This window comes from Colius striatus, chromosome 2, assembly GCF_028858725.1.
Source record: "Colius striatus isolate bColStr4 chromosome 2, bColStr4.1.hap1, whole genome shotgun sequence".
Lineage (NCBI taxonomy): Eukaryota > Metazoa > Chordata > Aves > Coliiformes > Coliidae > Colius > Colius striatus.
In genome coordinates this window covers 76,775,480-76,802,786 of record NC_084760.1, presented here as the reverse complement: position 1 = coordinate 76,802,786, position 27,307 = coordinate 76,775,480, and the positions used below count along the sequence as shown (strand labels likewise).

At 39.0% G+C, this 27,307-nt stretch overlaps 1 protein-coding gene across 3 annotated transcripts; it reads right to left on the bottom strand.

The window, feature by feature from the left end:
• Positions 1-16: 16 nt before the first annotated feature.
• CDC42EP3 (CDC42 effector protein 3) lies at positions 17-27,307 on the bottom strand. 3 transcript variants are annotated; one of them, XM_061991160.1, is made up of 2 exons: positions 27,058-27,307; positions 17-2,138 (listed from the first exon to the last, which is right to left on the bottom strand). In XM_061991160.1, the coding sequence occupies exon 2, from the start codon at positions 1,849-1,851 to the stop codon at positions 1,084-1,086; it is 768 nt and encodes a 255-aa protein (XP_061847144.1). In that variant the 5' UTR covers positions 1,852-2,138; positions 27,058-27,307; the 3' UTR covers positions 17-1,083. The 3 variants fall into 3 exon arrangements, with proteins under 3 accessions (XP_061847144.1, XP_061847145.1, XP_061847146.1); XM_061991161.1 differs by lacking the exon at positions 27,058-27,307 and adding an exon at positions 26,567-26,725; XM_061991162.1 differs by lacking the exon at positions 27,058-27,307 and adding an exon at positions 26,419-26,544.

The following is a 27,307-nucleotide window of genomic DNA, read 5'->3' as shown; positions in this document are numbered from 1 at the left end:
GAATCACAAAGACATAGCAATTTAAAGGGTATTTTTATTGTATTGCACAAGATATCTATGCAATCCATGTAGGTATTGTGTTGAAGGATCCACATTTCCCAAAACATTGGCATTTGCAGCACACATCACAAGCATTGTGAATAACCAGTGCCTTCTTCAAAAGTTAAAATTATCAGTTGCAATTTTAAGCATGTGTGGCAATAAAGGAAGAAAAAAACAGCAAGGAGTATCAATACATATTTCCTTTCAAACACACAAATATACAATTTTCAGAAGAGCACCAATAATGCCAAGCAACTATTTTGATGAGCTATTGTACGTGTAGGCTTTGCAGTAAAAGCCAATATGCACACAAAAAATATATTTCAACTTTTAAAATAATTTAACAATAATATCTTGCATGTGTCACCTGTTTACAACATATCATTTCATATACAATGTCAGGCCCAAGCCTCAACTTGCGTAGATTTGTGCATACTCATTTAAAGCAGCCAAGACTCTGGACCAGGTGTTCAAGCTGAAAAGGCCTTCAAACTGTTCACATCTGAATACAGAGTGGTAGCATAAGACCAAGGAAGTAGTAACTGTGAAGGTGTAACAGAAATGGTACTATGGAAAAATGAAGAAAAACACTATCAAACCATCAAACACAAGGTTCTAGAAAGAGGTCTACATGTAAAGTGATGTTGTAATAATTTATAAAAGTGAATAATTAGTATTGATCTCCTTTCCAACACAGAGATTCTCATATATTCAGAAGCCCATAGAAGTGAACTAACCAAATGTCACAATCAGTATCATCCTCAAACTGTTCCTTAAATTTCTGATCATTAATACTGGTACTTAAAAACATTTTATATTTGCTGAAAATTGTTATTAAAATTTACCTTCCTGCTATGAGAATTTAGCATAATAAAAATAATGAAAAATAATAGGTAAAAAAATAACATTTAAGAATATTTTTAGAAAACCCATCAAGCAACTGCTAATACTGCTGATTAAGCGTCTCTACTTTTGAACCATGTTTTTTTTTCTGTTTGTTTTTAAGTGAATCACTTCTAAAGCAGCAAGGGAGTACCAGTTCTAATACTTATTTTTGTCCATTACATTGAGGACCTCATCCAAAAGTGAAGGCCCCAAGTCAAGTTGTAATGAGAGAAGAGAGCCTGCAAGATCTGAAAGAGATTCTTCTGACTTAGTCTTTGTCTTGGTTAGTTCACATGAAAGTTGACTGTCATCAAATAAATCAACTGTTTGCCAATCAGTGCATCGTTCAGAAAAGCTGGATGAGTGACTGTCTCTACCATTTGTAAAATGCGAAGAACCACCATTTTGCTCCCATATGTGTTCTTTGTATGTTTCTTCATCCTCCATCTGTTTACTTTTCTCCTGCAATTTTTCTTCTATTACTGGCTCACAGCTAAGCCTGGGATTCCTTGATGACCTGATGGATTCTTGCTTTGAATTAAATGTCACTGGTGACAATAAGGGCAACGTAAGGGCTTGGGAACCCCCAATGGCAGGAAGAGAAATAGCATTTTTGAGCACTGGTGATGGAGTTTCTGTAAACATGGATTCAGAAGTGCTGTTTGCCCTTAAGAATTCATTGTGGCCACCAGATTGGCTAACTCTGGTTTCTCCTTCATTTCCAGGCAATAGCTCATAGTTGCCCTGCAAAAAGGAGATGTCTCCAAAAACATCATGCTGTCCCTCTTTTCCAATGTGTATGGTGTGACGAAAATCTCCAAGTGGTGGACTGATCATATCAGGAGATAAGATATCCCTTAATTTGAATTTCTTCCCTTTCTTATTGTTAGCAGCTTTCAGGTAGATGGGTGTCTTGGCTGGCATCTTGCTCGTAGTTTAAGAGAAGAAATTATTTTCTGTTTTAGAAAATGGTAGGGGAAGGGAGGAAGAAGCCTCTTACAAAGTCAGTTATTTTCAGGAGACCTTCAGTGTTATCAGTGTTACACCATCATTTCAACCACTCTTGCACACGAAGCCCCTTTCTCCTGATGCAGAGAACTGTGGGATATGTGACGGTGAATGTCTCCCACTGCAGAGCTTTCCAAAGTAGAGCACAAGTTTCAGGTCAGCTAGCAACCAAATGCCCCGCTATTTCCAGAACTTGTGAAAACCTGCATGGGATACAAAAATCAGCTTATCATTAATTTATTTTTCATGGTTCATTCAGTCTTGTTTTTACAAAAACAGTAATGGTACTGACAGTTCCAGCCTCCAGATTAGCTTTATGATGCTGCTTCCCTTCATTAAGCAGGATAAAAGAATTTAAATTAACAAGGGCTAGCTAACCTTTCTCTGACTTCATAGCTTTTTTTGAAGTCAGAGTTTCTTAGACACAGTTGCTGAGCACAATTCATTTGATAAATATCACTTTCTCAATCTTTCTTCTTATTCTGGCATTCAAAATTCTGGCCTTTGAGAGCATATTCAGAAACACATTTATAACATGCAGTAACATTAAACTTTTTGTAGACCCAGGAGGATTGACAGCGTAATTCAGAAAACTCTTTTGGAAGTAGAGTAGACCACCTTGGACTACAGAACTTCAGATACCACCACTTAGTGCTGGAACTCTCTTGAAATGCCACCAATAACATTTCTGATAATTGTGCCCATTTAAAAGATAGTTTTAGGTACTGGTAAAAAGTGATAGTCCAGGTCTTTACAATTACTTAGAAACATCCAAATGCAGGTGTCTTAGGAGAGACTGAATCTTGTGACTACAATCTTTAGATTACAGGAATTCATCATAGCATTCTTTATAGATTAGCTCATGAGTCATGTAGACAATGAGGCCACAGTGACTCGTGTGTTGCTCTGTGCAAATGAAACAGTGTTTGCAAACCAAGTCATCCTATTAGAATGTGGTCTCTGAAAAGCCTGATAAAGCAGTGTAGAAGGGCTAACAGGCTGCTGGGTTTCAGTTATGGACAAAAGTCTGTTGTCTAAGTTATGTTAAAAATACTCTTAATTAACTGCTTAATGGTATATCCTTTCCTTACAGCACCAATTCCTGACTCTTGAGCAACCTTAGAATAAGCACATTTTTCTCCTGCACACTTTTTGTCTTTTCCGTATTAGGTCCACAGACCATCAGGAGCATCACAAGAGACTCCCCCTTATCAGAATACTCAGTCATAAATCCCTCACACTCTGTCCATCCTCACTCTTTAAAGGAGCTTTCAGTTTTTGCACAGAAAGACTGCTCTATGGACTAAGCAAACCTGTTTGTAACAAGTGCTACTTCTGCTTTTTTTTTTTTTTTTCATGTCCCAGCAGATACTTTCCTTCATCAACCTAAGCCCAGCAAGAATTAACTGTTTTTTAAAAACTCAGTACTGTATGGCTATACAGCCAGATTGTCAAGAAGTATTTAAGTATTTTCACAAAGTCTTTAACCTGAATAATTAGTTCCTACAGTGAGGTACTTAACTGTGCATCACAAGGGGAACTGGGAATTTAGCCAGGTTAGATATCCAGTCGGAATAAAAACCCCAAAAATACTATTGTACTTCAGGCATCATTAAAAGTCCTCCATCAAAAAGTACAACAGATATAAACAGATGAAAGGTGTCATAGGAAATAAGATTAGTGTTCAGTAAGTTATGAGGATATTTTATACTTAAGCTCAATTTTGAAAATACAATAAATCTACCAAACATTAACCACACTTCACAGCTTCCTGCTCCACAGCAAAATGGTAATTCATTAGTATCTACATAATACTAGGCAATTCACATTACATACCAAAACTCCACCATCTTAACTCTATGGTCAGTCCTGTAAGATACAAAAGTAAGCCACATGCCATGGGAACAGACCTGATTAGTCAACTCAGTTACCTTTCAGTTTTAAACTGAGAAATTCACTGCATTGTTTTTCCTCCTGATTATCATTCTACTCAAGCAACCCATTTAGCTACACAAAATGCTCTCAACTATAAAAAGACTATTCTTAGCAAACAAAACCTAATGGTGAGGTTGTTCTATGTTTATCTAGTGAACTCAGCTCTGTGAAAGAATGAGGAATTATAATCTGGAATAAAAAGCAATGTAGGGTCAATGTGTACCAATGTTATGCCTGCAGGTCACTAGTTTAAAAATGGAAGAAAAATCCTAGTTCATTCAAAGCTTTCATGGCTTTTGCCAGTTTGGATGTTTATTGAAAACCATTATCACCAAATTCCATGAGGAGATTTCAAAGACACAAGGAAACACCTGAACATAGAAACACTAAAATAATGTGTAAAATGCCTTTTAACATAAATAGAAATAATCTGACTCACAAGAAGAGTGTTGTATTTTACTTAGTTTGGGGGTGATGGGGGTGGAAATTTTAAAAAGTCCCCAAACTAAGTAACCTTTTGGACATTCAGTTCCCCTTTAGATCTTGCACTATGAGACAGCCCCAGTAAGGGGCAGTGTAAAACCACACTACCTCAGAGGGCAATGCAAGACTCTCTGGTGTCAAGAATTATAATCCCTTTTCCACGCAGCAGTCCCTGAAATTGTAAAGGCCTTGCCTTCCATGTGGCCAGTGTAAGAGGCTTTACATTTGAAGCCACAACTTTTGCAAATACATGCTTTCTGCAAGCATTGCTTTCTCTGCTGAAAACAAAGACTACTCTTGTTGCAGATTTCAGTAGACACTATTGAAAATCTGCAAATTACACCTCGTAAATAAAGGAAAATGGTTCCCTGCTCAATGGTCAGGCCTTCTATGTACTGCCTATCATAGGCTTCAGAGCAACTGTACTTGATTTCTGTGTATCTATCCTCTTTGTCAACTACTGCCCAAAAGAGTAAAGATTTTAAACTGCTTTGAACAGATGAAACATAAATCTGGAAATAGTTACTTAGCCTAAAATACTGTTGTTACTCATATCTCATTTGCAATTAAGTAAGGATAAATCTATATCAATATATTTATGTGGTTAAAAAAGTTTATTCTTTTTGCAAGAAAAAAATCTCTAAATACAAATTTGGTAAATGAAGAAAGTCCTAATGATACTCCAGTTCAACTGCTGTAAAACCAAAAACTTAGTCCACAAAATTTTCACAAGAACCTTACTTGCTCCTTGCAGTCAAAGGAAGATTTAATGAAATCACCAGTACACACAGATTAAGAGAAGAGACAGAACACACTCCAATCTTCAGCCCAGGCCACACAATGAAGCTCACATTGTCTTAAAATTAGACCTTTTTTCTGATCTTGCTGCTAAAAGAGTAACTGTTTTGACCAATTTCAATGGATTAACTAAGTGAATGAATAGCCAAACTGGAAAGCTGAATAAGAAACTATCAGAAAACTAAATGCATAACCAAAAGTTTACAGTCCCTGACTGTTAGCCTACAGCGGAAGACCTTTAAGACAAAAACAACATGAAAGGACTTTTCTTCCAGTTGAAGAGATATCCCTCTCCTAACAAGATCCAAGCACGAGCCAAGCCAGAGAAACTTAAACCCTGTGAAAGTTAAAGTTTTAGTTTGTCTGTAACACTTACTCATTTTCATTCCTATCACTTCACACTCTCATATAAGTGTTTTACTTGGTAACAAAGGCTAATATTTTCATAGGCACTTCTCAATTCGCCTTGCAAACTTTCTTGTCCACTCAGCAATCATCACCTTCCATACAGCTCAAAGTTTTCCATGCATGCCTTTGTGTATTCCACAGCCTGCTTTAAAAGTATACACTCTATCAGCAAATATCTCAACAGCTAAGCTTACAAAACCAGAGACAAATTAAGAGCCAAGTTGCAAAATGTTATTTGTGCATAAATCCTAAAAATACTTAGATCCTTAAGCAGTGATCTAGACAAAAAGAAATTATAGAAAGACCAGAACCAGAAACAAGTGTGTGCTCTGGGAAGCTTCATTGGCTAGTCACATGTGGACATTTTGTTTAAAATAACATTGAATTATCTTGTGGAGCAAGTCACCAGGACAAAATAGTCTGTATATTATTTAAATATCCAAATGAAAGTACAGTAACAGCAGAAGACAGACAAACTATGCAATAAGATGCTGCAACATGTCTACACAATGAACTATAAGAATTAGGGTTTAGGGTCTTACTTTAGATTTTAGCTACCAGCAGCACAAACTATTGAGAACGTCCTTGTCAATGCTGTTATTTTCACTATGCCTGAAACAACATCAGTGCAAACCATGTTTTTATTGGTTTTATAACAGGGGCTTGAACTTAATGCAGTCACAATTCCTGAACGCCAGTAAAACAAACTCTCAGTATGAAAAAGTCTACAGGTACACGAAAAGCAGCAGACGGTGCACCATAGAGCTTACCTCTCATGTTCCCATGAGCTTAGGTGTCCATGTCAACTCTCAGCCTCTGACAATGAGAGGACTCAAGTTTGTCCACTTCTAGAGCAAGCCACCAGTTAGCCTCTGCCTGTAGAGCCACCACCTTCTGAGTAGTTTTAACCAAATCAAGTGGTAACACTTCTCCCTCCATATTGTTCATTTAAATGCACCTTGGTTATAAGAGGCCCAGCCTTTGACTTTACCTGTATTAAAGTCAGCATCCCTGATCAGATTAGAAGTCCTTGCCCCTTTGCTTCTCCCTCCATCAAAGAATTTGCACCTTTCTGATTAAAGCTACAGATTTAATTACTTTATAAAAACAATCAGGCTAATCACACTTCAGCTCATTTTCTCAAACTGCACTCAGCCTACTGTCTCAGATCAAATCTAACCTAGTTTATCCCATTGTCCCATAGACTCTTCAGAAAATGAAGGGAAAAAAAGTTCCAAATCCTTCCCACAGCTACAGAAACACAGGTCAAAAAGGGATCCTATGATGCAGCTAATTAATTTGTCCATCTTGAAAAGATCCAGATGCCTTCTGCTAGTCCTGGAAAACATATGTCCAATCTCCTCTTAAAATTCCCTACAGGTGCTGACTACACACAATAATTCACTTCACAGAGAGTAGTCATCAGAGAAGATGCACCTGAAGTCTTTCTTGTTCCAATCTGGGCCCTAATAACTACAGTTCATTATTTCATGCATTCTACATCTCCTTTCAGCCCTTCCTTCTTCAGGCTAAACAGCATAAATATTTACAAATTTCAACATGAGTTATGTTTTCTGGAGCTTGGATAGTTTAACTCCCAACCTCTTCTTCCAGTCTTCCTACTCTTGGCTCAACTCTTTCTTTAAATGTGCCCAAAAGCAAACATCATATTCAAGCTGAGGTGTCAATTTCACTAATAGAGTGTCTGCATTTTTCTTTTGGCATCAAAACATTGTTGGTTTATGTTTAGTTTGTGGTCCACTAAAAACCTATCTCCTTCAGTGAAGAACTGTTGTCTAGCCAGTTCTACATCTTCATCATTCTACATCTTGCTCTTGACTATGCCCCTGTACTCACTGCATTACATTCTATTCAAACAATTCAAATGCTCAGGATCACTCGGTATTTTAATCTTGGCCTCTACAGCATATGTGTTTAGCATTATCTGTGAGTCTAACAAGCACACATTAAGTCATATATGAAAATGTTGTGTAGTAACAGAGATGGAAGATAGTCCTGCAGAACTCCTCCTGATATCTTTCCAAGTTAATAGTGACAAAATAAGAAACTGCTACTCGAAGTAGCTTGAATTCTTGAAAAAAGTGTCTGCTCAGAGTTAAGAAAGGAAACATGGATATGCTCCATAATACAGATATAGTCAGCAATGACATGGAAGGCTTGGAAAACCATCTATACGCTAGCTGGGGGAAATTTTTTTAAAAAAAAAGCAAAGGAATTAATTCATTAGTGAAAGGGAAAGGTAAGAAAAACCCCTAAAATCTCATAAAGACACATTTTCATCTCCCTTGCTATAAACATCCCCATGTAAATCAATGATAAATAGTACTCTAGCTGTGAGCAGACCACCTGAAGAAGTGTTACCACTGAATGTAAGCACAGACAGGGACAGTCTGTGCCTTTCTCTGTAGCTATCTTCCAATTCTCCAGCACTCTCCTCTTTTTCCCCCCTAAAACCTGGCTATACAAAGGAAAACCAAGGTCATGAAAAAGAAAAAAAGTTAATTGTTGATTCCATTAAATCTTGCCACCTTGTACCCTTTCAAATAGATGAAGCCAAAGTAAATCTTATTAAATAAGAACACGTTCAACCTTAAACCGTTGAAGTAACTGCATTATATTGAAAGGAATGAACTATTTCACCTATTTAAGAGAAATAAAGGAAAATCAGTCTGGTTTGAAAAAACAAAAACAAAACAATGTATCCTTCCAACAGCAGTACTAGCAGAGCAGGAAGGAGCTGAAGTTATCTAATTTGGGGCTGCTGCCTAATTTGAGCAACCAGTCCCAGTATCCAGCTATTATTTTGTTTTGTATCTGTCTGTTAGATTACTAAGGCACCCTCTCCAGCAGTAACCTTTGTTCACTGTTAAGGTACCTGAATACTAACCAAGTTGTTTCTAAGTCTTTTTGATCGAAGTGAACAGGGGAATTCCTCATGTGGTAATGGTGGGGGAGTAATTTTAAACCTTCAAATATGTCTCCTCCTCTGTCTCCCCTTTGAACTCTCTCCAATTTTCCAACATCCTTTCCAGAGGAGATCAGAATTAGTGACATTTCAATACCATTCTCCCTAACACCATATACAAAGATAATAATCACTTCTTTCTTCCCATCATTGCTGCCTTGTTTATAAACAAGATCATATTTCTACTTTATCCTCTCCATCTTAAAACAGGAATTTTCCTGTATTTACAGGGTAGCATTATATTACAAATCATCTAAGAGTTTTTATGCTGGTATAACAAAAACAAGTTCTCCAAGCAGAAGCAGAATAAACTACATTGGCAAAAGAAGAAATTCGTTATCACTGCCATTTCCTAGTTGAAAGTGGGCATACCTATTCTATTTTTAAGGATGAAGATAGGTGTACATTCATTTAATCAGCAATGTCTGCCAGCATAGCAATAGTGGTGCTTATATTATATTCCTAGTCCAGTAAAACTCTTCCTTAGGAGAAAAATGCCTGATGCTGCATAATAGTCTAAAAATGACTGTATAAAAAGATCTCTTCATTATTTTAATAGAAATACTTCCCTCTGATGCTGACTTCTGACACCCTTAGATTCTAATTTTTTTTTAATACATGCTTTGTTGACACTGCAGATAACTAACATTTTAAAAACATGGCTGTGAAACAATATTAAGTTAAATACCTTTTAGAGTCTGGTTTTGCAGTTGTTCTTTTTAACAACTCATTAGAATGCCTTAAATAATTCCCTTTTTATTCTCCAATCAAGCATTTTTTTTCCCCCTTCCAACCGGTTTTAGCCACGGCTTGCTTTCATCTTTGAAATCTTAACATCTTCTCTAGAATAACAGTAATTTTTCCTTTTTTTTCTCCTCTGCAGAGGCAGTAATTTAATAAGCTCACTTTATTCTGTTGTTCAGCTTCACAGACTGAAACAGATCGCTCTTTACTACCCTCTCCTTAGCTTCATTGGCTGTTAGATGAATACATACAGAATTAATACTGTATAGTTGCTTTATCATTGGCTTTCAAACATTGAGTGCAAGGCCATGCAGATTTAGGCATAGGCACATGTTAGTACAAAGTCTAGCACCCTAACTCAGGCAGCCAGTGAAGGTGAGGTTATGCTAGATCAGACAGACTGTGCATTGAAGCACAGTCACACATTTCCTCCTTATAGAGTCAGCAGACAAGATGAGCAAATAGCTGAGGACCACAAACTCATAAGCCAAGACATGAAGAGGCTTAAAAACTTGTTCATCAGTTCCCTTAGGCCAAATGAAAACCATTGTGAAATGGGACAAAAAAACCCCAACCTATAACCTGAGCCTATGTGCCACCTAAAAGATATGTTAACTGCTCTGGGTGAAATCTCACCTGCTGAGGGAAAAGAACAGTTTTTAGCCAAAGCAGCTGTCTGACACAGCTCATGGCATGTTGAAGTAAGTGCTAGTATACCATATGGAAGAACTTGGGAAGATGTGAACTGAGGCAGGCAGTACTGCCCCTTCTGATGTCAGCCAGAACTCCTATCAGTTTAAGTGGATTATGAATCCACACCCTTTGTAATTCTGAGCAGGTTAGCGTAGATGGCTTTCTCGTGACACAGAGGGTGTAGTTCCCAAACCCAGCTCTGACCTCAAAGCTCGTTTTAAAAGTTCCCACCCTGGATTCCTCACTCCTCACTGCTGGTTCTCAGTTTTGCACTACAGTTCCTTGTACCCTCTGTGGGCAGGCAGACCTACAAGCCACATTGCAAACTGATCAGCAATTCTTCCCACTGACTCAGTTTACAGTAATGGCTTACCAACAGCTGCAGTGCGACTGATGGCAATGCTTCAAGAGACTTTAAGCCCAATATAACTGTTGCTGTCAGAAAGGCATTCTCCCCTTCCCCCCTACTGTGCGCACACACTTGACCCCTTATAAGCCTGTTCAGCACACTGGACTGGGTGAAAACTAACTAGGAAAGGGGTGTACAATCACAAGGCTAGATTTGAGACTGCCACTTTCTGCAGTAACAAGTCATTTGAATAGCTCAGAAACATCACTCAGAGAGCAAGGAGTTCTGGCAGAAGGGATGGGCAATTCTTAACCAACTTCCTCATGAGAAAAGAGTTCCATGGAACTACTTTCAGGTTTCATTCACCTGTAGTGCAAAAATGGCTTAATAGCTCAACTAGCTTCTGCCTCCATGTTCTCAAGGCTGCTGTCACATTGAAATGAATTTCTCCAAATATAGTTAAGATAATATTATTATTATCAGTATTTTTTTAAAAGGATCCCTACCTTACTATTTCCTTAACTGGTAACTCATAACAAAAGGCAATCCAAAATAAGAGCATCTTGCAAGATTCCATTTAAAAAAAATAAATTAAAAAATCATCACCAAACCAAAAAACCTACACCCTACTCTGAACTCCCCACCTCCAATTCTCAAATACCCTTTATCTCTAAGTCAAATATTCTTTATCATCTGCTTGAAACACACAAGTGACGTAGCCATATTATAACCATTAGTTCTCCTGTCACTTGATTCTCAAAGGTTTCACTTGAAATAAGTATTTACTGTCTTGAAGTGGCTGATAAACTCAGTTTAAAACAAACTTGAAGGCCAGAAAGTCCTCTAAGCAAAAGTTAGCAAAAAGTTAGATGTATCACACTACAGAAAAATAGAAACTAGCACAGGACTTATTTGTTTTATTACATAGAAAAAGGATAAATCCTCTGCTCAGTTGCAGTTCTGCTTCCTTGAGAGTTGAATGGTCATCGATACGAGATCAAAGAGCATAGGGCTGAGGTAGATGGAAAAGATACTCTTCAATGGATTACAAAAAATCTTCACTGAATTTTGGTTTTTGGTCTGACATATGCCCTCTTTAAGGACTGAGGATGAAAACATGGAGTAAATAGCACTTATAAATTTTTTTACCTATATACAATTCAAAGTAGCTTGTTAGTACAACTAAAGTAACTGTTTCATCACCCTTATACAAAGCAAAAGGAAAAAAACCAGAAATTACATCTTTGCTGGGAGTTAATACTATACTCCTAACAAAATAATTCCACTATTTGAAGGCACCATTTGGGTGTCCCATTGTGGCTCTGCTCTGCATCATGTCAGCGACACCTGCGACGTGCCCCAGCCAATACAGACTCACAGCGCTGGACAGCGGTGCAGGGGTCACCACCTCCTCCCAACATCTCTATGCCACAGAGGCTCAGCTCAGTTGACTTGAGAGGCTTATACTAAATTGACTAGACTTCTTTTTTTCTGGAATATATCAAGTCGAATCAGAGTGCCTTCACTCTCTCTGCCAACAGTTGTATTTCACATACTGTCCTTAAAACTAGGCAGAGTTAGCCATTTTAATTTGAAAGAAATCAATATACTGAGCTCTTGTACAGAGGTATACTATCTGAATATTCAGAATGGCACAGTAGCAATTCAGTACTAAAGCTTGTTTACTGATTAGCAGCTGGTATTTCTTTCAAACTCTAAATCCCTTGTTTTTAACTAAACTGCCTGAAATATCGCCATCTCAAATCCCACCAAAGCTACCTTCCCAACACTCAGAGTTTTACCTTCAGCCAGTACTCAGCACCTATCTTCCTATTAGTGCAGCCATATTTCAAGAGAACAGTACTACTCTAAGATGCAGCTTAAGGCAAACGATGAGTGAGATGACAGCATCTGCACATAGGGAAGATGGGACCTCAAGCTTGCATGTGCAGGCAACATGACAGAGTAATTAAATGGGTCAGGGAATTATGCTATATCCAATGAACCCAAACAGATCTAACGTACTGCAAGTCAAGTCCTGTCTTTTGCAGCTTTCTGGAAAAGCATTTTGCAGACATTCGCATTCTCTCTGCACTCTGCAGGGGCTCCTACTTAGAACTTGGCCTTGAGACTGCAAGAACACAAATACCTCTGTTTAAAGGTCAATGTTTCAAACCGCTCCAAAATGGACATTTTGTTTTCAGAAGCAATCTCAAGGGAAAGCGTATTGGCGGCAAAAAGAAAACTTCTAGTAGGCAGTCACATTAGGGTAATGTAATCATGACTCATGCTCCTCACCCATTTCCTGACTAGGACTGTGCATGATCAAAAGAAAACCAGCCACAGTAATGCTGCCGCTTGCTAATGTTAGGTAGCCTGAAAGGATTACAGACTACCAGAAAACAAACTCATTGGCAGAGTATCCTATTTAAAGCCTGGCATAAATTGACACTAACACACACAGTGGCGTAATACCATACTCAACCAAAACAACAACTTGCCTTTGTTGCGAGAAACAAGTTACAACTTCTTATGATGAGTTCTCCTACTTGAACAAACCCTCTCAACACACCTTAAAACACTGTAAATCCTTGGGGTATGTAGGGAAAGGGAAGGGAATATCCAACTGGTAGTTAATATCTAAAGAAATACAAGCTACATGGCCCTTTTGAAGAGGATCACAGCAGACTCAGACTGCTGTAAAACAACTACCACCTCCGCAGACAGGCTGTAAAATATACATGTACAAGCCAAAACATGAGCTGGGCCTAAGTGGCTGTCACCTTATAAGAAAGGCACTGCAACAGGCAATTTCTGTCTCCATGTTCAATCTTGTTAGGCAGCTCAAGTGAATCAGCACGTGCTTAATGATACAAATTGGTGTTCATTTGTATACAGAGTTCCTTGCAAAAAAACAAATTTCAGATCCTTGTGGGGACCTTGGTCACATTTAATTTGTTCCAAATCCCACATTAATGAAAACTCCCAAATTAATCTGATATTTCAACAGAAACTAGGCTAGACATTAGGTAACACAGATGACAACACCTAGCTGCACCTCTCTGCAGCCCTTACAGACTTGATTCTTCTCCCTATCTGGTATCTCTTAAGCTGAGCCCTACATTTGCAGGTCCCTTTTCACTCCCCTTTACAAATACCAACTAACTGCTAAACATCAGCACCAGTTACAGTGTTCTTTATGCTCCCTCTGACAAGGGAGGTCAAAGGAGACATCCTGAAGCTGAACCTTAAATGTATAATCCATTGTGAAAACCACTATCCATAGAATTCAGACTGATAAACAGTGGCAGTCCACTCCAGGATACTAAGGAGACCTTAATACATGTGAAATGGACAAATTCAACCCATACTGAACAACTAATACCTCAGCTTACCTCTTAGAAATCTCAGTCATTTTGCCCCTCACATGATACAGAGTACTGGGAGAGAAGTAAGAGAAAAAAAAAAATCAATCACATAAAGCAAAAATTACGTTTAGGTTTGATTAAACCAACAACTGCTAAATATACTAAGCCTATACTTTATCTAAGTTTGCATTAATTACATCAGAGTTGAGAGACACTAGTTCTGAAACACAGCACACATATACAAAGGCCTTACATTGCATTGTGACACTTGCTGCTAGACTGTTATAACTCTGCTTAGTCAGCACTTGTCTTATTTATACAACCTTAATAGCACAGAAATAAGGTGCAGCAATCCCTTTGGGCATGAATGCACCTCTCTCTCGACCAAGAACAAGCTGCTACCACATGCTGCAAGTCGCTTATGTACCAATTCATACAAATGGTACGGAAGGCAGTGGGGTGTAGGCAGACAAACAAAACAACATGATTTGGGGATGTACTTTCCTGCATAAAGGGCACATTTATTTACTTAATCCTTTAATAAGTAGTTAAGATGAACTTCTGCCGTTACTGAAGGCTATTCAAAGTAAAATACTAAACTTCTAATGGCTCTTGCAAGCTCCAGGGAGTCAGAATTCAAGTCATGGGAGGCATGATATATTGCTTAGTGTGGTTTACCACCCTTAAGAAATTTAAGAAAAGGTGACACATTGTAGAACCCAGGACAGACACCTGCAGTCCTGACAAAAACCTCTGCTCAAACACCACAGAGGAAAAAAACCCAAAAAACTCCACACCTCCAAACCAAAACCAAGCAAAGAAAAACAAAAAACCATAACAACTGTGACCCACCGACAAACTCAGAAAACAAAAGCAACATAAAGATGGTCAGAATTGAAGACACAAAAGCAGCCACCTATTCCTGATCCACTTACTGTAAGCAATGGGAGCGGAAACAGGACAATTTCTTTGTCCTGTATGAAAATCCAAACCATATCCAAAGAAAGAAACAAAAACACCATATAATACTGTAACAACACATTAATTTATGTAACTGCATTAATTTAAGGTATAGTGAGGTACTCTCTTCCCTTGTAAAAGTCCACTCTGTTACTTTTAACAGAGAGCTTCTATAAACACAGGGAAGCAATACACTTAAGCTCTCCAAATTACAGAAGTGCACACGGCCAACAGAGATGGTACACTCAAATTTAAAAGGGAGTCTGCATCTGAGGAGAGTATCAACATCTTAACAATGCTGCTTCAGTACTGGACAGGACAAAATCATTGGATAATGTAGGACCTGTTACACAGACTCTCTGGATATAGCTCACACAGGAAGGAATAGAAATATCATAACCAAAATACTTTGAAACACAGTCTCAGTAAAAGGTATGTACAGTAACTTCTAGAAGGAAGATAATACCAAACTGGCATTCCTTCTTTTCCTCTATATGTGGGTGCTATCTGGATTCATCAGAGGCATGGTACTTCTGGCTGCAGAAGCACTGGGGCAAGCATATTTGGGCTCCCAGGAAGAAGCTCAAGGAAATCCTTATTAAAGGAAATCATTCAGTTGTTCACCAACAGCTACAAAGTTCCATGTTAGAAATAGTTCATAAACACCACTATTGCTACAGTCCTATGCCTCATGAGTTAAACGACATCCTTGGAAAAAATTACATGCTGTTGTTTTTTGTTTGTTCAGAGCACTAAATATAGGTTATCCTACAATAATTCAAACACCTATTTTTTTTCGTGAACAAAAATCCTGCCACAAACACTGCTGTTAAACTCCTGCAGTTCCTGGAAAGACCATAATCTGTTCACTTTAGAGAACAAGAGTGGGAAAGCAGAGACAATTTAGCATGGAAAGAGAAGGGCCCAGTCATCAATGAAAAGGAAAAAATCTGCACTTAATCAGTGAATCAAAACTCTCCAAATACAACACATTAGCAGCTTGCAGTAGAACTTCAATAATCACCAGGTTCACAAGTTAGTGGTCACTGATTAAGAATGTTCGTATCTCCGCTACTGAGGGTTTCAGACTATCTGAAACAAGGCAAGCAGTTTCACCCAGAGTGCCAACACAAGCTGAAAGAGCATTACATCTTAAAGTGAAATCTCAATTTCAAAACAAAAAATATTCTGAATACCTGAAAAATCCAGAGAGACTCTTAATCTGCCTTGCATATCAGTTGTTATGCTCCCAGTAACTTACAAGTGACAAAATTACCCAAGTGTTGCTTTAGAACTTGGTTAAGCCTAATAAGTAAAGAAGCTCCCTAGTTACTAGTTACTTTTCTTATGCAGGAGAAGATATAGGAAATTTTGTTATGTTCTTCTAGACACCAAAACACTCTTCTTGAGCTTTCCACTAAAAGGCTGACGTTTTCTAGATACCTGGAAAAAATCATTTACTCCTTGGTCAAACTTAGCACTCATGCACTCAGCAAAGGACAACAAAGAATTCACCATTACAGTCAACATCTTGGTACACATCCTGCACTTGGAAGGCAACGTCCCCTCACCCTAGGAAGTGCAATGAACTCTTAATTCTGTTATTTTTCCTAGTATATTTAAATATTAAATGCAAGCAGCAAGAACAAAACAAAATTAACACATTGAAACACTGCAGCAGTCGACAACTACTAACTACACTTTCCTGAGAGTTTAAGATTCTGTGATTCTTAAAGAACAACCAAGATGAACTGTGAGTCACTTAGTCCACAGCCCCACATCTTTCTCTGTGGCTGCAACTACTGCAGACCAGAACAGAAATCAGGGCATTTTCTATGGGCATTAAGAGTTAAGTGGGTTTTTTTGCTCAGAAGAAATTTCAATTTGCATTGCTTGTGGCTGCTTTTCCTTTAATTCACTCACTTCAGTTGGAGAATTACCCTAAAATAACCTGCGTTGGAGAGGAAAATTAGCAGGTAGATAATGGAAACAAGAGGAAGTGATCTTGATTAGCTGATACCTGAATACAAGCAAGCCATTTGAGTTTTAATAGCAGCAAAAGTTGTGCATTGGAGACTAAAACCTAAGACTAAATCACAGAGGCCACACTTTGAGGAGGAAAAGGTTGTGCTCAGAAACAGTAGTAATAGTTTTTCAGGTCAGAGGAGATAATCCTGCTGTTCAAGAGGGCACTGACAGGAGAAAGGGAAGGTCAACTAATTCTATATTTGGCCATCACTGTGTCCAGTGCTGATAGCCACAATTTTGGAAGGATGCCACTAGAGAGTTTTAGAAGAGCCACAAGAGTGATGCTATCTAGTATCAGCTTGTTAGACTGAAGCTAGGCAAAGCAAAGCTCGAAAGCAAAGGCACCTTTTTTTAACAGCAAGAACAATTTACCAAGGCTTATGGTGGGTTCTCTATTATTTGCATTTTTATTTTAAAGAAAAGACTCTTCCCCCCCCCCCAAAACAACCTGCTCACTGTCTAATTCAAATAATTCAGGGAGAGTCAGGAGTCATTTTGACACCGAACTGGGTAACAATTCCAGAAAGGCCTACAGCTTGTCATCTGTTCCCCAGGATCAGTTCTGGCTTTTATCATTCAAGATATGAACACTATTTTTCCCTAAATCCATGACATTTCTCTTAAGAATGAAATATTTTGGAAAGCATTTTTATCTAGGGAAAGCCATACTCAATTTTCAGAACTTTTTTTTTGTCCACAGATCCTGTTTTCTTGGCCATCATGATTATGAAGGTTGTAAGGGCAAATCTCCTGGAAGTTATCAAAATACAGTTCTCATCCAAACTGTTATGTTTGGGAAGTTCTTGTCTTTCAGCACAAAATAGAAAAAAAAACCCCACAGACATCTATGTTTGACACTGTGTTAAATGCTGCATGGAGAAGTGAATAAATTCTTAACTGTCAAATTGCCATGAACAGTTTGAGATCTCTACGCTTTAAAAGCTGTTTCTCCTCTGAAGCTGTGCAAACAGAGAGGGATGTATTTCACAGCAACTTAGACTATTAAAAAGGAACAATAAGAACTAAACATTTTAAAGTACAACTTCCTAACAAAGGTATCAAAAATACGACTGAGCAGAATCCAGTGTCCAACTTCAGATACACATTTTTGAAGAAAAGTACAATGAAGAAATGAGATGTGGCTTCATTCACTTTTTTCCAAGAGAATTTAATAAAGTTATTTTAATTTTACAATACTCTAAAATTCTTTTCAAGCCATATATCATATATATAGTTATTACTCCAAAACTTGTCTTTAGGACCACATTTGTACTTTAAGGATATTACGTAAGAACTAAAAGCTTTGAAATTCAGAAAGACCAGTAACTACCGACAGCTACCTCATCAGATGGGCTGAAAGAACATATTGAACACCTGAAAAGTTATCTGGTACCATTTCAGATAAGGACCTTCAATGTACACACACAGACAGCTGCTCTTACTTCCACAGATACTACACTGTTTTATTACAGAGTCTATACACACGATTTCTTAGATGATGCCATTTTAACAGGTCCACCTACCCTTCATATGCCTTGAAAGTTTCCATTTTTAAGCTCATTTTCAAGAGTTGTTTATAGTATCAGACTTTGCCATTCAAGCCAACATTTTCTGTCCTTCATCTGCAGCAATCTGTATATGTTTGTTTATTGGAGAGTTAAAGAGGTGGGAGAATTTTAACTAAAGTTGTTAAACTGTTTCTCTAATGAGACAAAACAAAATTATGTATTTCTCTTCCCATGCTCTACTGTAATGCCCTTTATTCCTATGCATACACCAATCGTCAAATCTAGAGCCTTCCTAAAAAGTTATGTCACTGTACTTTTAATGTTAGTCCTGACATTCAAATATGTATCTGGGAATGTGGTGGGGTTTTTTTTTTTGTCACTGTGAATTACCAGGACAGAAAATTTAAAGATGTTTTAATCATACAATTTTTGCAAGACTCAGTAGATTAGTCTCTGCCAGCTAAAGTCTTCCAAAATACCCTCTCTATTAAAAACAACATCTCTCCTGTTTACATTGCTCTATCCCCACAAACAACTCGGAAGAAAAAATCATCAATCCAGATTTAGAGGAAGTACAGAACCTCTGCATAAGAGCTAGGGATGTGGAACCACAAGATGAAGGACAGTGAAAGTGGGAAGGGGACTGACCCTTACGCATAGATGCAAGCAAGAAAGACAAGCAAGCAGGCTTAATGCAAAAAAATTAGCTGGAACTGAGCAACTGGAGTTAATTTCATGTTTAGGTTGCTCATTTGGGCATTGAAGTCTGCTTCTTTCCTTACAGATTCTACAGTTTCATGCAGATTATATTTTTGTATTTTCAGAAACTACTTAAGGTAGTTAAAGATTTAAATTTTAATGAACATACTGTTCTTACTAAAGACAGTATTAAAAAGTCTTCCAACTTCTCTGTTTTTGCATCATTAGATGCTACTTCTGTCTCTTCTTTCCTATAAAAGTCTCAGAGTGTATCCCAGCAATCCAACCATTACACCATGCCACTAAATACCTCATTTGCAATGTATATTCCTCTGCCAAAGTACAGGCACTATTGTAGACTCAAAGTAAAATAACTACTGCAACTAAAAATGAAATTAATTCTCAGCCAAAAATCTTAAAGATGTCTACAACATCAACTACTTATTATTCATAGCTTTCACTTGAGTAGATGGATTTTATTTTTGTCCTCACAAATTCCTTCAGGAACTTCTACAGATTCCTAACCTATTTGGGCTCTTGCTGTTGTAACTAAAAATACACATTTTTTTTTTAAAGACAAGTACAGCTCTCCATACATAGTTACATAGAATGAATTACTTTGTTGTCTTTTCCATTGAACTTAGCGGATCTTATCTGAGACTGAGAGGGGTCTTCATTGTGCCTGAGCATGCATACAAAAAAAATCCCAGAAATATAGTCTCCCTTCCCACTAAATGATATCATGCAAGTGAAGAAGGGACATACAGGAAAAGAGCAGCTGCCATACAAATTACTAATCTTCTCAGTCCACTATCTTGTTTCTAACAATAGATTTTCTTTTCAGTTTTTATGACTTCTCTGTACCACTAATTACCTTGCATATCATTAATAAGAAATAAGTTAGAGCACATGTGATAACATCACTGATATTTTCATTTAAAGTTTTCTTCAAAACTGACTAGATTCTACACTTTACTTCCAGGCAGGAGGACCAAACTGAGCAATGTCTTATAAATTTGTATTATTGTAGCATCATCAGCCCTAATCACAAACCAATTATCTAATATACATTAAGAATTATGCAGGAAAAAATAACATCTCACAAAAGACAGTTCTTCAGTTGTTGTGGTTTTGAGCAGTAAATACTGTTATCTTTGCAATGAAACTGTAACTGTTGTGAGCATCACCTCCCTTCTAATTCACCTTTCCACTCCAAGTGTTTCGACTGAAGTAAAACACAATTCCATGAGCCATGTAAACAGTCTATGAGTGGACACCCTGCTTCATTCTTTATCTCCATATTCCTATCTGCTTTTTAAACACCAAGCAGAAAAGACCCCCAGATACACTGCATCTTACCCTTTTATGAACTGTGGTTACTCTTCTGAGGTTATCTGCTAGAGGGCCATAAGCAAGCAAAGAGTTGATGAAGAGGAATAATCTTTTGTATCTGGGGCAGAAACATATGAGCTGCATCCAACGTGCAGGACAATCAATGGCACTACTCTTTCCTTGTCTGTCTTTCACTCACCATGTAGCTCTCCTACCGTTCAAGTCACCCCGATTTAAAGAAAACCTCTAACATTATTTGTAGGAGGCATGCATCCTTAAAAGAAAAGGAACACCAAAGACTACACAGCCATGTACCACCGTCCAAATAAATACAGATAAGTCATGCAAAAGGTGAAAAAAACCACTTTTGCAAGGACCACAGCAGTGTGGAGAAATGGTATAGTTGGCCTTTACATCAACTACAAAAACAAGAACCTGCCTTTTCTTTTTCCTTCACCTTCCTTTCCTTATTGTGGCACATAGTTTTTAGTGTCAGGGATGGTTTGGTTTTATTCTTTGACATGGAGCATGTAAAATTAAAGTTATCATTTGAAATGTGAACACTGAGAAGATTGGCTTAACCATTCTCTGGAGATAGATTTTAACCAGACACAAACTATGTTTTAATTCCCAAAAGACAAGTTTATAAAATAATCCAAAAATAAAGACAAAAAAATTACTGATGACCATTCCCCAACAGAATTAGTCATTAAGAGCAGTGGCAATAGTGCCTGAACAAGATCCAGGTCCTTAACGGTGGTCTGACACATTGAAGACGGTATATTTATGGTGTGCATCTTGACCATAGAAAACAGGAGAGAAAAGGCAAAACAAAATATTCACCTTAAGCTCCACTATATCTTGGACTAATCTTTGCTTGAGTTTCAGATCTAATTTGCCCAATTTCATGAATAAACAGAATTAAAGTAAAACTAAACCAACGTATACACTGAATCATTGAGACAAAAAGCTAAAGTTAGAGGTTTCTAGAAAATACTTAGACCTTCATGAAAAAGACAAAGACATGATATAGGCTTTAGTACAACTACAATTGGAGATATACACAAATAGAAGAAATAATGGAACTTGTTACTGATATCTTGATGAATATAATTGCAAAGGTTAGATTTAGTAAGTATTAGAGTGAAGAGGAACAGTCAAAAGCTGTTTCAGTGTCATAAGGATTTTTTTAAGGTTCTAATTTACCTAAGTACTGATTTTTATAAAATTTACAAGCTTTCTTAATTAGAAGAATTCATTAGTGCTGTCAATCACGACCATATAAACAAAGTAAGGGGCAAATAAACAAAAGGCAAAAATCTAAATGTGGGGAACAAAATCCCCATCAATACTGGCATTACATCCCTGTACATTACTTGTTGCTACTGCACCATTCAAGCACTAGAAAAACCAACCAATCACAAAAAACCCAAACCAGTCTACTGCATAGGAGCTGACCCAGTCATATGGCTTAAGAAAACCACCTTCCTAAAAGATAATAAGGAACTTTACTAGAATAGGGGAACCAGAGAAAATGTTTATCAAAGCAACACGATTCATCAGCGTCTTCTTCCCTAAAGATTTAAGCTTCAACATCTTCTGCCTGACATCTTCTTCCTACCTCTTCTTTGCTTACTGCTGAAGATTTGAAACAATATTACTCATAGTCTTACAGGTATCAGGGTTTCTTCTTGTGAAGATCACAACTGAGAGCTCTGCCAGCTAGAAGGCTAGTTTCACAACCTCTTTGGAGAAATGCTTCATAGATGCTGACTGAGGTGGCAGCAAAGCGCCTTTGATCTTCCTTGTAGAGCATCACTGAGAATCCTGAACCCCGTAATTATAAATATCATATGAGGTTGCAAAGTCAAAGAATGCAAAGTTAAGAAATGCCAAGATTGTATTAATTGTGCAACTATTACTTGGTTCCTTCACCATCTGCATTACAGTGTTGCCCAGCACCACCCAAAATGACTATGACAGAGCAGGACGTTCAGCTTTAGCCCAGAATTTCAAACAGATCCTCTCCTTTTGTTACTTATCACCTCACTCACCTCATCTACTCTTTGAGGTAAGAGAGAAATAATGTGGCCCTAATGCACTTATATACGCATCACCATTTTATACAGGGATTTTACAACTTACAGATACCCGCTTTTGCCAGCATAACAGGCTTCAGGTTTTTGGATTTGTTTGATTTCACTCTTATGTAGTACAAACTTCTTAAAAAGTTGACTGAAAAAAGGAAGATTTTCAGACTAACAATTTCCTTTTTTTTCCTACTTTTATAGGAGCATCTAATATTCTAATATGAAAACAAAAACATTTAGAATGAATACTCAACACCTGTTCCCTTTGTTTAAGAAACGACAAAAATATTCATATACCCATAAAATTTCTACAGCAAAACAGTGAGAATCAGACTTGAGACATCTGATATTTCAAAGGGACAGAATTAAAAATAAAAACTAAAAATACACCTAGTCCTATGTTTTAGATCTTCCCAAATACATGATTTTATAAAGTTCTCTATAGATCACAATTAAAAAAAAAAAGGGAAAAGATATCTAAATGCATCTAAACTATTTTGCAGACCTGACTAAAATGTCTTACCTGACTTCGGTGACCACAACTCTCATCATTAGCACTTGTATCTCTTCAGAAGGTCAGCTGCTCTTTACATATAACCACAGAAAAGTTCACTTAGCTTATTCAGAATGAGCCCTAGCACAACAACTTGCTATATCAGTCTTATCTAACTTGTTCTCTGTTAACCTTTATGATAGAAATCAAATCAGACTTGGTGAGCCTTCTTTTACTATTCAGTGCAAGTAAACAACATTAACGCAACATTTACATAGTTAAGTTGTATATTGTTGTCCCACACATAGTGGGGGTTAAAACCCTTCATGTGGCTCCCTGGCACAGAGATACTAGTCATCAAGTTTTAATAGTATTGTGCAACTTGAGTAAGTTCAAAGATAAATATAACAGTATTCCAAATCACTTTTGCTAAACAGGCATTTCAGTCTCACATTAAAAGCTACTATGGTGATAAAGGTACAATTTGGTCAGAGCTAGGTATTGAAGTGTGATACAGGAATGTAGACTCAGCCTAGAAATGGCCTGCAAATGGCTTACTCTCCTCTTGAAACCAAACAAAACACATTAAACAGTTCCCTAGTCTTTCAAAAGAAAAATCTCACTGTTGCTTACGAAAACTATTATTTACTTGTATTCCTGTAGACTTAAATAATGGCAGAACCATAAGACAAACATTTCTTTCTACACCTATTTATTACATAAATGTCAACGAAACCCAAGTAAAGATATAAATATACCCTGTCACCCTGGCCAACTCTAGCTACTTGTGATCATCTCATTTTATCATGGCAGGGTGTTTTCTGAAGATGTAGTGCACTTTGATTTAACCCTTAAACTTTGAGAAAGCTAGTTCTCCTGTCAGCCAGTTCCAGCTGCTCCTGTTACACTCACTTCCCCAGCAGTCACCACACCAGATCAATATCTTTGCCTTATATTATAAATATAGAACACTGTAAAAAAATCATAAGTAATGCTTATCTTTGTTAACATAATCTAGAAATCTTTATTAAGATAGCAATAGAAATAGATCTCTTCAGCATAAACTTTACCTGAGCTTGTACATAGCACCTGCACCTCATTCTGCTTCACACAAAACCCTCCCCCACACAGGTCTGCTCTACCCAGGCAAGTCCATCAACAGCAGCTAGATGCTTGCACTGGCTACTAACTGGTCTGCCTTGCAACGAGAGAAATGGTTTAAAAACAGTCCTTAAACAGCTGAATACAATTTTCCCACATCCCCATTTAAGTTCAGATTTGAGTTTATTTGGGAAATTTGCCTGTCACACAAAATAAACAATCAACAGGTGTATCTTCAGGTGACTGCCATCACTGGAAGTGCTCTACTCATGGGGAACCCAATTAGTTCAGTTTTATGCCTAGGGGAGAAAGAGGCTGCCACTTCTCTCCAAGACAGTTCAGATCTTGAGAAAACTATATTTACTCTGCCTTGACAATAAGGAAAAAAAAGAAAAGAGTAAAGAAGTGATGCTTTTGTTTGGTTTAGGGTGGGTTGGTTTGGGGGTTTGTGTTTGGTTGGTTGTGTTTAGTTTTTTTTAAAAACAAAACAGTTGCAGGGAGGAAGGTGAAAACCTTTGGTGTGTTACATCATTATAAAAGGGCGGGACAGGCACCAGGTAAGCCAATTCACAGCAATTCTGTCAACGATGGTGAGGAACAGGGCTAAGAATTGGTCAGAGAGCATTGTTGAGCTCCTCAGATACTGCCTCACTGGCAAGAAGTGGAGAACATGATGGTGAATTCTGTATGGCAGAGGAAGTTTGGTTTTAAACGGCAGTTCCCTCTCCTAATGCAAACTATTTCTCAGGATGTGAGAAGAAAATCAGAATTTCTTCTATAAGAAGTCATCTGGTTTAGAAGACTACAAGCCAAAGCAGCATACCTAATCACAAGAAGATGAGAACAAAACATGTTTTGCCACAAACCCTGGCTTCTTTGGTTATAGTAAAGCTGATACAAGTGGTCTGGAACAGTTTTAGATGCCTCAGAAGTAAATGTGACATTTAGCCACAGCAGTCAAATAAGGACATGCAGAGCCACATTGCCCCAGGGAAGGAGTAGCTCTGGGCTGCCTCTTAGGTGATATCCATCTTTTCCCTTTCTAAAATTCACCAAGGCTACCTCCTGGTGACTGTAGCTGGTTTTACCCATCACAGAAGAGAGGCAGAGCCACAGAGGTAGTTTCTGCTGCCTGATTTTCACTTCTGTGGATGCACAGTAACCGTGATTATCTTTAATCTAAGGAGGAGATAGGTCCCATTGTTTCCTTCCCAGATACAACTAACTTATGCTGAGGCCAGGAAAAAATCATTCCCTTCAGTACTATCCTGTCGACCCATGAACCTGCTCAGTTCCTCTCCTCTGTATGCTTTAATAAAAACCAAATGTTTGAAGCAAGGGGTGCCTTGCATGTAGGAGTTTTCTCTTACTTTTCTGAATGCTTCTGCTGAAAGACTATTTTTAACATGTCATAGAGCTATTGTAAATCTTAATGCTAAAAAAGACTGGACACTTTCATTACAAGGCACTTCAAAAATAAATCCTTGCAACAGTAATCACCTGCTGATACATGCTTTTATGTTTAGCCAGCTGCTGAGATGCCACATCTGTCACTTCTTACTTCCAGAAATGCACTTTCCTTTTCTGTAGGGAAGCAGAAATTTCTGCTCCTGAAATTGTGCTGAGTATTGTGATGCCTTTTTTGGTATCTCTGTCAGTCCTCTATCTGAACTACAGCACATGGAGCATAAGATTTCTAGTAGTGTGTATCTTTGGAATTGCTCAGCTTTAGATTTTCACAGCTTCGAGCCTCCAATTTTTTACCCTCCACTTTGCTGAATAACATTATGTACTTATAACCTACATGTAACTGAAAATTATGGTCTGTGCATGACTGATTTCACTCTGGGATCTCTCCTTGAGTCCCTCCTGCAAATATTTTTCAAAGGCAAGTAAGAGATCAGGATCATATTTGTTACAGCAAATATTTCATAGTAAATCCTCTTCCTATTTTTCAAATGTAACAACCATCTACTGTGACGCAAGTCCTAAATCAATTACTTCCTCTACTTTGGTCCTTTTTTTATTTCAACTGCGAATAAATTAGCTCCCTTTTACCTCTTCCAAGCTCGAACTCTTTGTTCCATGATCAGCACCGCACCGGGTCGCTGCCTTCCTCCGGCCGAAGGCTCGGCCCGGCCTCAGCCGCAGCCCCAGCCCTGCCGTGCAGCCAGAAAGGCGAGGCAAAAGGGGACATCCCGAACAACACCACCAATAAACAGCAACCCCCCTCCAGAACTGTCCCGCGCCGTTTCGGGGCGATGCGGCTATGCCTTCTGCCTTCAAGACAAGGGCTTAAAAAAATCTGGTATGTCAAAAAAACGCTAGGAAGGAAATTTAAACCGATTGTAGAAAAGAATTTCGTCTCGGGATTTCAGTGCTGTAGAAACACCCCGTTAGCAATACGACTGCTCCGGCATAAATCCCCCGGGCAGCCAAACACGAGGATTAATGGATACTCCCCCTGGCCACCCTGAAATGCCTCCCTCTCCCTCCCCCCGCACCTACCCCCGAGAAGGCGCGGTGCAGCTCCGCAGGGTCAGCGGTGCCAGTGCGGTCCCCTCGCCGGCCTCCCGGCCCTGGCGGTGGCGGCCCGGCCCGGCCCGGCCCGGCCCGGCCCGCTCCGCGCACACGCCACCCCCGCTCCGCGACTTACAGCGCTGCCAGCTGCTCCTCCCTGCTCCCTCCGTGCCGACGCTGCGGAGCCGGGAGGGCAGCGGGGCCTGCCCTCCGCGTCCCAAGGCGAGCACGGCACCTGTGAGCGCCTGTCAGTGCGCGGGCGGCGGCGCCCCATGTGCCGGGGGCGCGGCGCGGGGCCGCAGGCGGCGAGCGGGAGCCGCGGGGAGGCGGCGCTGCCGGCGGGGTTGCGGAGGGAGCGCGGGCTGCAGGGAAATCCCGGCACCGCGGAGCGCCACCTGGGACGCGGGCACGGAGGCGACAAACAACCGCAGTAACAATAACAGGAGTGTTGCCCCCACTCCTTTTTTCTTTTTTAGCTCATGGTGGGGTAAGGAGCTCACTCCTCATCCCGGCAGTGGCCCGCTAAAGCCCTCGGGAAGGTAGCCGTCCTCTCTGCCGCCCTTCTCCTGAGCACTGCCAGCTTGGAGAGGTGCTTAAAAGCTGACGATTTTTCACCCAAACCCTCACCTCCTCGACGCCCCGATCCGTCAAGGGTGAGGCTTTCCGGCCGCTCTCCGCAGCAGCACTCGTTGCGCTCATTCATGCTGCCCTTCCTCCATTATTTACGCGTTTTTAGGGAGCGCTCTGGCTGTCGTGACTCCACGGTCGACGATTTGCAGGTAAACGGCAAACACGGCGAGAGCCGGTGAGGCGCAGGGGCGGCTCCTCCCGCCCAGCGGAGGGGCCGGAGAGGGGCAGCGACACGGAGCACCCGGCA